The sequence below is a fragment of the Paramormyrops kingsleyae genome, chromosome 23, assembly GCF_048594095.1.
Source record: "Paramormyrops kingsleyae isolate MSU_618 chromosome 23, PKINGS_0.4, whole genome shotgun sequence".
Lineage (NCBI taxonomy): Eukaryota > Metazoa > Chordata > Actinopteri > Osteoglossiformes > Mormyridae > Paramormyrops > Paramormyrops kingsleyae.
The window spans coordinates 21,939,741-21,952,317 of NC_132819.1; the positions used below are offsets into that span (position 1 = coordinate 21,939,741).

Genomic DNA, 12,577 nt, shown 5'->3' on the forward strand with positions numbered 1-12,577 from the left:
TAATCTCATGGTTGCCTCAGCAGTTTCGAGCTGCATGGTTTGAGGTCAGAACAGTAGTAAGTATGGTAAATTTAGGAGTCGTTTGGCATGTATGCATGCTATCTTCATGCGTCTACTTTGCACAAGACCATGTGACAAGGGCTGGACCATGTCTATTGGGGGGGAAGCTTCCTTCTTAGGGGCGAGGGGGGGATAGAAAGGCAATCAACACAACCATGAAAAGTCAACAAAATTCAAACAGTAATTCGGATACTATTTTATAATCTAAGATCACATTTTTTGCCACCAACAAAGTGTTTTATTACTGAGCAGCAAAAATCTGTGTTTTGTCATGATTGTCCAAATCTTCTCTGCAGAGGTGATAAGTTTAGGTTCAGAAAGTATAAATCCAGACCAAGATTTTGTTTCATCCAACCAGCTGAGTGTAAAGAGTTACATTCGCTCAACTGAGTTGGTTAAAATCTTGGTCTGGATCTGAACCTGAACCTTCTGCTCCTTTGTTTGTCTAGCAGCAGCTGGGTTGGGATCCAGAAGTGAAAATCTCACGTTATTTATGATGTCATAAAGTCACATTAATTGAGTCCCATGTCCACGTGTCCGGAGATATCAGTGTTCAAGTACAAAGACCTGCCGATTATTCAAGCAGGTGATCAGGTTTCAAATCCCCATCCTCTCCCACTAGGAAACACTGTGAATTTTCATCTAATCAGTCTTTTAAAACTGCACCATACCTGCACCATCAAAGAGTCATCGCAGCGGTTCCTGTTTCCCGTTCAAATCCTCCTCAAACTCTACTTCACAGGCTAGTCAATATGAGCAGACTAATCAAGTTCACATAAAATTGGATCAGGATGGCTGAAGATGAACTCAAACAGAAATATGGATTTGATGGTTTATTCATATCCTGACTATGCTTTCATTTTGTACAATGGTGAAGAATGTCAACAAGACTGAAGGAATCATTAATAAAGAATAAAAAGGAAATTAAGCTGTTTCTATCAGTTCAAATTAACATGGTTTTTCTTAATGTAGCAGGTTACCTTGTACAATGTATTGTGTAATAATGCTACATTATACATAACTTAAAAGAATGTAACAAATTGAATGATGGTAATAACTGATGATGATGATGATAATAGGGTAATGTTGCAATATCAAATTATAAAGTAGTCTATAAATTTGTTACATTTTGTCGAGTTATTACATAACGCAATGTTAATACATAATGTGTTGTTACATAATATGTTGTTACAAACCCCCATGACACCACACCTCACCTTAACCCGTAAACTGAGACCTTCATGTCTTATCATTGTAGCGTCTTAATTGGTTTAATCCCAAACGGGGCTCCAAACCCTCTGCCTCACATCTGGTCTGCACAGCTTCCACCTTCAGCTGTCAAATATTTGCAGCAATCGATTGGGCAAAGGAACAAGCAAATTAGCTCAGTATCAGGGCATGTCAACAAATCAGTCAAGAGTGGGAGATAATAACCAGCCCATTATTTTAATATTTAAAAAAATAAAAACATTTCTGAAACTCCACCCCCTCCATCTGGACATCATGAAGAGGAAAACAGGAGGAGATGATTTGGAGAAGAAATGAAGATTGGATGGCATGAGTAGAAGCTGCCATGGTCTCTGAGTCTATAAATACTCATTTGAGGACCAATTATATATATTTTTTGGAATCATCTAAATGGAAACAATCCCCCAAACTTCTATTATTCATATATTCAAGTTATTGTGCTGAGGATGCGAGAACTTCAGTTCTTCCACCTACTTGGAATTTACCAGGAAATGTCACTCTTTAGTCCTGTTGCTAGTATATCAGGATGGAAATCTGGCCTGGGTTGTGAAGATTTAACGACTAGGGTATCACATTTAATCAGAAATTAAATCAAATTCAAAAAATGGTTTTCTCATGGTTTGATTTCCTGTGTCTCCATCTGAGGTATTATATCTCAGCAAAGGACTAGGGGAATGTGTTTACAAAAACAAGAGTTTACAAGTTTCCACTCATAATGCACTTTTCTGAAACCCAACTAAAGCACGAATGAAAGGAAACACAAACAAACCTCTCTGCATTCTGGTAGCTCACTGAGGTGTTTTGCCCACAACTGTTACCACCGTAAAGAAGTATGGATGAAATTCCCTCACAGTGGAAGATTTTGTTCTCTTGTTCGTCTCCAAAATCAATTAATTATTATCCGTTTGTCTGTGACTGTAGCTCTTCGATTCTGCTGATGAACCACAATTCCTTACTGGCCTTTTACAGATTCTTACGGTCATTCACACATGATGGGGGGGGGGGGGGTGTAGTCTAGGTGCTAAAGGTCACTATAAATACAGAGGGGCTCCGCATTCCCACTCAGAGTGACATCGGCGCCGAGTGAGGCAGGTAACCATCACCTTCTGCAGCAGGAGATCCCCAGGAACCATGAAGCTACAGCTGCCCAACCCAGGTCTGGAGGAGCGGATCCCGTCCCACCAGGAGCTGGAGAAGATGGAGGTGGAGGAGGCTGGGGACAGACCCAAATGGGACAATAAGGCTCAGTACATGCTGACCTGTGTGGGCTTCTGTGTGGGTCTGGGTAACGTCTGGAGATTCCCCTACCTGTGCCAGAGTCATGGAGGAGGTAGGAAGGGAACTTTCAATATGGTGTATGAAATGCTCAAAATGATAGAAAATGGTGTTTGGTCTGGAAAACGAAAACTTTTCTGGTTAAATGCCCCATTTTAAGGAACTATAACGGTAGCGACTCTTACTGTATGTGTCAATAGACTGCAATAACAATTCAACAGAACAGAAAAATGGAGGAGAGCTTTGAAAGGGAAGCCCAAAAGGACACATTAGCCAACAGCTGTTGATTATTAATAATTTGGTTAGATCATGACCTCCTCAACCAATATCACTCAACGGCTGGTTATCCACATGTACAACAACAACATCTTGTTTTGTTTGCGACATAGAAACAATACTTTTGCTTAAAAAGCTCGTATCATTCCATAATCAATGTGGTTGATTTCTAGTGATTATCTTTAAGTTTGGATGGTATGAGTCTGACCACAAAAAGTGGTTATAATTAATGGTACCTGAACCTGCAATCCATCCATCCATCCATCCATCTTCCATAACCACTCATCAAGATGTGGTGAGACCCCGCTATTAACACTGTAAATATTCAGCCTAAGCAGCGATTCTACACAGGTAGGAATATACATTCTGTGTCAAGATGATTGTTTACTCCTTATTACACAAATGCCTCCTGGGACTTGAACCAACAACCTTTTGGATGCTAAATTATAGCCATAAACAGCACAATTACTTGTGACTCTTAAGAATGGTTATCCCCATAAAAAACTAAAACATCCAGTCACCACTCAGCGAAGAGCAAAGAGATGCTTAAACTAACACTGTCATAGCAGGGAGAAAGGAGTCCCCAAGCATGAGACTGGAACCTAAATCCATCTGCTCAGCTGGTCAGCAGACTCAGAGAAGTGTTGTTTCTCTTGGTGAATTTGGCTTTCTACCTGTTCCCAGGCGCGTTCATGATCCCGTTCCTGATCCTGCTGGTCCTGGAGGGAATCCCCCTGCTGCACCTGGAGTTTGCCATCGGCCAGCGACTCAGGAAGGGCAGCGTGGGGGTCTGGTCAGCCATTAGTCCATATTTAACTGGCATCGGTGGGTAGTAACGTGTTAGTAGCAGTAAACTACTTTTATCTAAAATGAGATCTCGTTCTGTTCCTGTACTTCTTTGTAAATGACACTTCTGAGCATTCTGTCTACCTGTCCATCAAGTCCGTCAAGTTAGTCTTCTAACCAATAACCAACGAGAAACATATCATACATTTTATATGTACAGCTAATCTGTAAGCACTGAACATCTCAGCACTTGAGAATCTCTATCTGGCTTTGCTTATCCAATCAGGGCCAATGAATTGAGAACTCTGTACTCACCAAAGTAATTAACGTATGAGTTTGACCAAAACAAAGCTTCCTCTACTTCCTGCTGATGTGCTTAAAAATGTTTGTACCTCGCAGGTATTGCATCCATGTTTGTCTCCTTCCTGGTTGGAATGTACTACAACACCATCATCGCCTGGGTCATGTGGTACTTCTTTAACTCCTTCCAGGAGCCACTACCTTGGGCGCAGTGTCCTGTCAACATGAACCGGACAGGTAATCAAGATCATCTGAGAGAAGCTGTTTTTTTTGTTCTCCTGAATGATGCTGATGCACCATTTCTACCCAACTGCAGACTCATGAATAATCAGTAACCTTGTATCACCTCCACTGCTACCCACACATACACTCACCTAAAGGATTATTAGGAACACCTGTTCAATTTCTCATTAATGCAATTATCTAATCAACCAATCACATGGCAGTTGCTTCAATGCATTTAGGGGTGTGGTCCTGGTCAAGACAATCTCCTGAACTCCAAACTGAATGTCAGAATGGGAAAGAAAGGTGATTTAAGCAATTTTGAGCGTGGCATGGTTGTTGGTGCCAGACGGGCCGGTCTGAGTATTTCACAATCTGCTCAGTTACTGGGATTTTCACGCACAACCATTTCTAAGGTTTACAAAGAATGGTGTGCAAAGGGAAAAACATCCAGTATGCGGCAGTCCTGTGGGCGAAAATGCCTTGTTGATGCTAGAGGTCAGAGGAGAATGGGCCGACTGATTCAAGCTGATAGAAGAGCAACTTTGGCTGAAATAACCACTCGTTACAACCGAGGTATGCAGCAAAGCATTTGTGAAGCCACAACACGCACAACCTTGAGGCGGATGGGCTACAACAGCAGAAGACCCCACCGGGTACCACTCATCTCCACTACAAATAGGAAAAAGAGGCTACAATTTGCACAAGCTCACCAAAATTGGACAGTTGAAGACTGGAAAAATGTTGCCTGGTCTGATGAGTCTCGATTTCTGTTGAGACATTCAAATGGTAGAGTCAGAATTTGGCGTAAACAGAATGAGAACATGGATCCATCATGCATTGTTACCACTGTGCAGGCTGGTGGTGGTGGTGTAATGGTGTGGGGGATGTTTTCTTGGCACACTTTAGGCCCCTTAGTGCCAATTGGGCATCGTTTAAATGCCACGGCCTACCTGAGCATTGTTTCTGACCATGTCCATCCCTTTATGACCACCATGTACCCATCCTCTGATGGCTACTTCCAGCAGGATAATGCACCATGTCACAAAGCTCGAATCATTTCAAATTGGTTTCTTGAACATGACAATGAGTTCACTGTACTAAAATGGCCCCCACAGTCACCAGATCTCAACCAAATAGAGCATCTTTGAGATGTGGTGGAACGGGAGCTTCGTGCCCTGGATGTGCATCCCACAAATCTCCATCAACTGCAAGATGCTATCCTATCAATATGGGCCAACATTTCTAAAGAATGCTTTCAGCACCTTGTTGAATCAATGCCACGTAGAATTAAGGCAGTTCTGAAGGCGAAAGGGGGTCAAACACCGTATTAGTATGGTGTTCCTAATATTCCTTTAGGTGAGTGTATATTTCTGTCTCTGTCTCTATTTATTCCTGGGATTCTGGTCTTATTTATATACTTATTTATAATTCACTTTATCATTACATTCACTTGTTGTCCTGTTGTCTATCCGTCTTGTTGTCTATGTTCACTGTCTGCAGGAGCACATGCAAGCAAGCATTTCATTGAACACATGACAATAAAAAAGAATTGAATTGAATTGAATTGAATTTCAGTCACAAGTGTGTGCCCAGTATTACATGGAATGCTCACCTTCTAACGCTATTAGTTAGATTAGTTGGATTAAAGTCTGTGCACTGCCCCCTGCAGGCCTGGTGTCAGAGTGCGCCAGGAGCTCCCCAGTGGATTACTTCTGGTACCGGGAGACCCTCAATATCTCAACAGCCATAGAGGATTCTGGGGGCCTGCAGTGGTGGTTGGTCCTGTGCCTGATATGTGCCTGGACTGTGCTCTATGTCTGCTGCATCAGGGGCATCGAGACCACTGGCAAGGTAGGGCTCCCATCTCCAAGTCTAACAACCAAACCAGATATAGCCTGTGAAATTAGTGAGCTGACATTCTGGTTTAAACCACTCACTCTCCTCTCACTCTCTCCTCAGGCTGTGTATGTGACCTCGTCCCTGCCGTATGTGGTAATCACCATCTTCCTGATAAGAGGATTGACCCTAAAAGGGTCTTTAAACGGGATAAAGTTCCTCTTCACTCCAAATGTAAGTCCACTGAGACTTCTCAGACATTTCCATTCATGATTGCAAACATGACTGACCATTGGGAAGTTTGGGAAATTTCTCGGGGGGGTGGTGCAAAATGTTCCCCCCTTCTTACGTCTAAGTCTCTTTCACAAGGACTTAATTCCTTTGTGTTTATCCTGTTCAGCTGAAAGAGCTGGCGAACCCAGCGACCTGGCTAGATGCTGGAGCCCAGGTCTTCTACTCATTCTCCTTGGCTTTTGGGGGTCTCATCTCCTTCTCCAGCTACAACTCAGTACAGTAAGTTATGACACTGAGCTTTGCTACAGGTTGAAGTAAGATTCTTCATGGGGCATTAAAGTCCCATTCACAACATATCATTTGGAATCACACAATTGGTCAATATCTTTGTTTCCCAGCAACAACTGTGAACAGGATGCTGTGATTATTTCACTGATCAATGGCTTGACATCCGTTTACTCTGCCACTGTCATCTACTCCATCATCGGCTTCCGTGCCACTGAGAAGTATGGCGACTGCTTCAGCAAGTAAGTGTCCGTCATAAAGAACCCACTTCCCATTGGTTAATTAACTGGTTTCCACTGACGAAGTTCAGGAAGAGCTAGACAGTGAGGCTTCATGCTTCGAAATGTGGTTTAGACATAAATGTAGTGAAAGTGAGCAAAACACAGCAAGTCTGCAAAACCTGTATAATTTATATGTACTGTATATTTTACATAAAACATTAAATCCCTGCAATGCAACACTTCTTTTATCAGTTTTTCTAAACCAATACACAACCTGGAAACAAATCTAGGTCTCATGAGGATAATATTTTTTTTTCTAGAAATATTCTGGAGCTGATGAATGCATTTGGTCTTCCTGAGGGAGCCATCACAGAAAATAATTATACAGAAGCTCTACATAAATTCAACAGCACACATCCACAGACCATTCAGAATCTGACCCTGAGGAGTTGTGATATGCAGGTCTTTCTCAGTGAGGTACAGTCTGTCCTGAATGTTTCCCCTCAAACCAAAACCTTGTTTCATCTCTAACCTAACTTCACTGGTATATATGAGGTTCAGAATTTCTGTGCAAAATATTTCCTAGTTTAGATATTACTTTTATGGAAAAGGGTCATTTTGTCAAGAAATATTTCTCATAATAAAAATATATATAGATTTCTTAGTCTGCTGGACTGATTTTGTCTGTTTAAAAATATAAAAGATGGCCACGCCCTTCATTTTATTTGAAATCTATTATTAATAGATTGCCCCACGATGAGTCACCTCCTTGCCATAGTAGAGAGGTTGGTGCACCTTCATAGGAGCTATGTTGTCAAATTAGTCCATAGGTGAGCTGCCAGACTGAAGGCCAATTCATACTCCACTTTCAGTTGAGGACGAAGGGACGTGACATAAATATCGTCATAAGGGGCTGGCTGCGGATGGCTGCGGATGGCTGCGGATGGCTGCGGCTGGCTGCGGATGGCTGCGGATGGCTGCGGCTGGCTGCGGATGGCTGCGGCTGGCTGCGGATGGCTGCGGATGGCTGCGGCTGGCTGCGGATGGCTGCGGATGGCTGCGGATGGCTGCGGCTGGCTGCGGATGGCTGCGGATGGCTGCGGATGGCTGCGGCTGGCTGCGGATGGCTGCGGATGGCTGCGGATGGCTGCGGCTGGCTGCGGATGGCTGCGGATGGCTGCGGCTGGCTGCGGATGGCTGCGGCTGGCTGCGGATGGCTGCGGCTGGCTGCGGATGGCTGCGGATGGCTGCGGATGGCTGCGGCTGGCTGCGGATGGCTGCGGATGGCTGCGGATGGCTGCGGATGGCTGCGGCTGGCTGCGGATGGCTGCGGCTGGCTGCGGCTGGCTGCGGATGGCTGCGGCTGGCTGCGGCTGGCTGCGGATGGCTGCGGATGGCTGCGGTTCTTGCGCATGTAGCCCAGATTTTTATGTCTAGCGGAAACCTTGTGCATTGACTGCGCATGTGCAAGATGATTGGGTATGTCCAGTAGGTGGCATGTATTTAAACGTTGTCTTTTCAATTTGTTCAGCTCAAAACAATAAATATTGATAGTTCTGGAAACCTTTTCTCATCTATATTTGTTCGAGATTAATAATATATTACTACGGAGCCCCTAAGAGGTCAGGGTGAGAAAATATTTTTTTTTAAATAGTTTTACATTAGTGATGTTGACACTGTATCATTCTGTTGTGGTTAAGCAAGAGTTGAGCTGGAAGACAAAGCTATCGATGTAACGGTTGATCTAAGTTCTTACCGTCATTTATGGTCATGAGCTTTGGGTAGGGTCCGAAAGAATGAGATAATGGATACAAGCGTCAGAAATGAGTTTTCAGAATGTCTGGACTCAGCTTTGAAGCGAGGAACTTGGCCGTTCTGGAGGAGCTCAAAGCAGAGACGCTCCTCCTCCACATTGAAAGAAACAGGTTTAGGTGGCTTGGGCATCTATCTAAGATGCCTCCTGGACGCCTCCCTAGGGAGGTTTTCTTGGGCACATCCAATCGGGAGGAGACCCCGGGGCAGACCTAGCACAGGCTGGAGAGATTACATCTCTGGATTGGTCTGGGAATGCCTTGATATTTCCCTGGAACTGGAGGAGGTGGTTGGTGAGAGGGAGGTCTGGGAGTCCCTGCTTAGACTGCTGCCCCTGCAACCCGAAACCCCAATAAAGGGCAGATGATGGATGGATGGATGGATGGATGGATGAATATTTATAGATTGTATTTGATTGTATTTGACCGTCTCCATTTTGTTTTAGGTATTGCAGCCTTAATGAATTGTAAGCATGTCATCTTATGGAAATGAGCAGATTTCAGTTGCTAATTATTTAATAAACTCAAGGTATGCAGTATTCTATTGGATGCTAGTTTGAGGACATCTGTCGTTCTCTTAGGGTGTGGAGGGCACCGGTCTGGCCTTTATCGTCTTCACAGAGGCCATCACCAAGATGCCATTTTCTCCACTGTGGTCCATCCTCTTCTTCATCATGCTCTTCTGTCTGGGGTTGTCCACCATGTTCGGCAACATGGAGGGTGTGGTTGCACCCCTGCAGGACCTCAAAGTCTTTCCTAAAAATTGGCCGAAGGAGGTATTTACAGGTATCTACCCTGAAAGAATATTTAATGACACTTCTCATTATTATTAGGCAATATTTGGATTGTGACTGGAAAAAATGGCAAGTGTTATGTCTGTGTTCCAGGTCTGACGTGTCTGGTCTCCTTCATCATAGCTGTGATATTTGTGCAGAGGTCCGGTAACTACTGGCTGGCTCTGTTTGACAGCTTTGCTGGTTCTATCCCATTACTGATCATCGCGTTCTGCGAGATGGTGTCTGTGGTTTACATCTATGGGATAGACAGGTGGGTCAAGACTGCTGTAGATACTCATGGTTTCATCAATATTTTTCAACTGTAGCCAACATATAGGGGCAGATTAACTTATCTGGGGGACCTTGGCTGACATTAGCACAGACACTCAGGTGTTGCCAGTTTGACTAACCATTCCATTTTTCCTGTGGTGGGATGGGGCTCTGATATTTGCCAGGGCTCTAAGCTATAGCCTAGGATAGCCTATGACAGTCTATGTATTTTTCCACCCCTCCAAATATCCTTGAAGAACCATCACATCGGGCAACATTTTCCACCTCTACATCATCCAAATGCTTATCCTGAGCAAAGTCAGACACAATCCAAGGCAATGTAGGGCACAAGTGGGACTCCTTGGACGCCAGTCCTCTGAAGAACACTGAATGTTTTTTCTTTGCAGGTTCAACGAGGACGTTGAGTTCATGATTGGCCATAAACCCAACATCTTCTGGCAGGCAACATGGAGGGTCATCAGCCCATTGATCATGCTAATCATCTTCCTCTTTTACTTCATCACCAAAGTCAGGGAGACACTGATCTACAAGACTTGGGATCCAGCATCGGTACGTGTTACTGGAGTCAGGTTCCGTGTGAATGGTGGTTGGCAGTAATCACATATATGTCAGGCCTACGTCTGGCACCAAGCTCTATTGAGCTACACGATACGACTTGCAGTCTGTTGAAGTGGATTAGCAGGGGCATACCTTACGAATCTCCATTATGCATCAATGAAGGGATTTAAAAATATCCCTTACTTGTAGTCAACTGTCAGATCTTTAATGTCTGTCACAATTACTCACCCTCATAATACCGTATTTTAATCGTTATTTTAGCATGTACTCTTTCTACTTAAAAAAAAATAAGTCATGTAAAACAGTAGGCTATACCATGTAGGTATGTGTAAGCGCACTGTGATGTACACACAGTGACGAAATTACCTAACGACGCTTCTCTCAGGGCGTATCCTGGTCATTAAGAGGCATATGACCGAATGTCTAGGACAGCTTCTCTCCCCAGAACATCAAGCATCAACACAGTTCCATGTACGGAAATTAATAACTGACCTATTACTAAATTTCTTTCAAATCTTTGCAGAAGAACTTCCCGACTCTGGCAGAGACGCATTACCCAAATTGGATCTACGTTATAATATTCCTCTTAGCCGGATTACCCAGTCTTGCTGTCCCTTGTGTGGCTGTCTTCAAATTCATCAGGAATTCCAGAAAGAATGCAAGTCAGGAATTCAAGACCAAGGAAGTCACCACCATCTCTGCCAGAATAGAAATGATAGAAAAATGAACACTGAAGACACTTTCAAAGGAAGACTGCGTAATACAAAATTGTTGAGCTTTGTCTGTTTTTTTTTTTTTTTTTTGATCGATAATCTTCCACATTGAGGCTGAGCCTTGACAACTGAGCCATGGACTCACAGATGACAGCATGAGTTTCAAACTCAGGGAAGCCAGTTTTTAAACGTAAAATATAATTACAAATATGTTCAAGCCAATAGAGAAACTCCTGTGCACCTGGACGTCACATTGTTTATGAGCGGAATTCAATGTAAGGGAAGGGAAATCTGTAATTTAGTTATAATTTAAACCAAGTGCACAAGACAGACTTCCAGTGTCACCATCCAAAGGATAACTTAGAATAACATTTTTACTATTGATTCACTAAGACATAAACATGTACAGCCAATGTTACATCAGTTAATAGGTCCTGTGCGATCTGAACATGATACCTTTGCTTAATGAATACCTCAGTAATTTGGTAAGACTATTACACACACAAGCATTTATGTTTTACAAACACATTAAGGCATGAATCATGCTTGATGGCTGTACTGTAAATTTAAACTTCAACTTAAAAGGCAATGAAAATAACCAAACACATGATAACATTATGGGGTAGAAAAAGTTTTTGCTTTGTATTAAAAATGTTAAATTATAAAATGTGGCATGTTTAACCTTAACTATTTGCTAAAATAGCAAAATTATGCATATATATTTAATAATACCTAAATACATAATTTTAAATATCATACTGACTATTCACTTTAAAAAAAAAAAAAAACATACACTCTGTTGTGTTTCTTGTAACCTTTCATCACAAAATATGCAGAAATGTATATAATATACAATGTGAACTATAACCAGCAACATAATTAAATAAATATATTTACTGTCAGCAGAGATGGAAAGTTCAGGTCCAGAAAGGACAAATCCAGACTCTGTGAATGTGACACTTTATACTCAACTGGTTGGTTGAAACAAAATCTTGGTCAGGATATGTACTTCCTGAACCTGAACGTTCTGTCTCTGACTGTCAGTGCTATTTAGTTACTTGAACAATAGAAGCAACAAAATTACTGTATAAGGCATAAAGATGTGCTGTATTTAAAAAAGGCATACAAGCATTTTTTATACCGAAAATATTTTTTATATCTCAGCTGTTACCATATTTAATTTTGGATGGATTGCAATAGGAAACTGCATTGTACCCATTTTCTGTCCAAGCTACTATATGTGGGTGGAACTGCTGGAAATCTCTGATTGGTTGGTAAGAGGGTTTGAGGTGATTGATGTCAGAGACACAAAGGGGGTGTGGCTCAGGTGACTTTTATTGCCTCAGCGGCCAGAAACTAAAAGACAATGAATATGATAGGGTGGGCAAGAAAGACTATTCACTGGAGGAAGCTTGATTGGTTATTAGATTCTAAGTTCTAAATGTAACCTCATGCATTTTTAAAAATAAATTCTTTGAAGTTCTCTGTGTTTAGTTTGTCTATCCCACCTTTTGTTATTCCATTTAGCTAGGGTGACAGATAAGCTATGAGCTAAGACAGAATTTGTAAACTACCATTTCAATTAAATGGACATAGATTTCACTTAAGCGCCGAGATCTTGCTGTGTGCTGATTGGTCAGTCTCCGGTAATCATGCATGTGTCACTAATGTTAATGTGAAAC

At 42.4% G+C, this 12,577-nt stretch overlaps 1 protein-coding gene across 1 annotated transcript; it reads left to right on the forward strand.

Annotated features, from left to right (window-relative positions):
- The first annotated feature begins 2,360 nt into the window (after positions 1-2,360).
- LOC111846934 (sodium-dependent neutral amino acid transporter B(0)AT1-like) lies at positions 2,361-12,384 on the forward strand. Its single transcript, XM_072705496.1, has 12 exons — positions 2,361-2,638; positions 3,544-3,684; positions 4,045-4,182; positions 5,840-6,021; positions 6,130-6,240; positions 6,407-6,519; positions 6,639-6,767; positions 7,067-7,223; positions 9,139-9,343; positions 9,445-9,604; positions 10,011-10,173; positions 10,706-12,384. The coding sequence occupies exons 1-12, from the start codon at positions 2,440-2,442 to the stop codon at positions 10,907-10,909; spliced, it is 1,902 nt and encodes a 633-aa protein (XP_072561597.1). The 5' UTR covers positions 2,361-2,439; the 3' UTR covers positions 10,910-12,384.
- Positions 12,385-12,577: the final 193 nt, after the last annotated feature.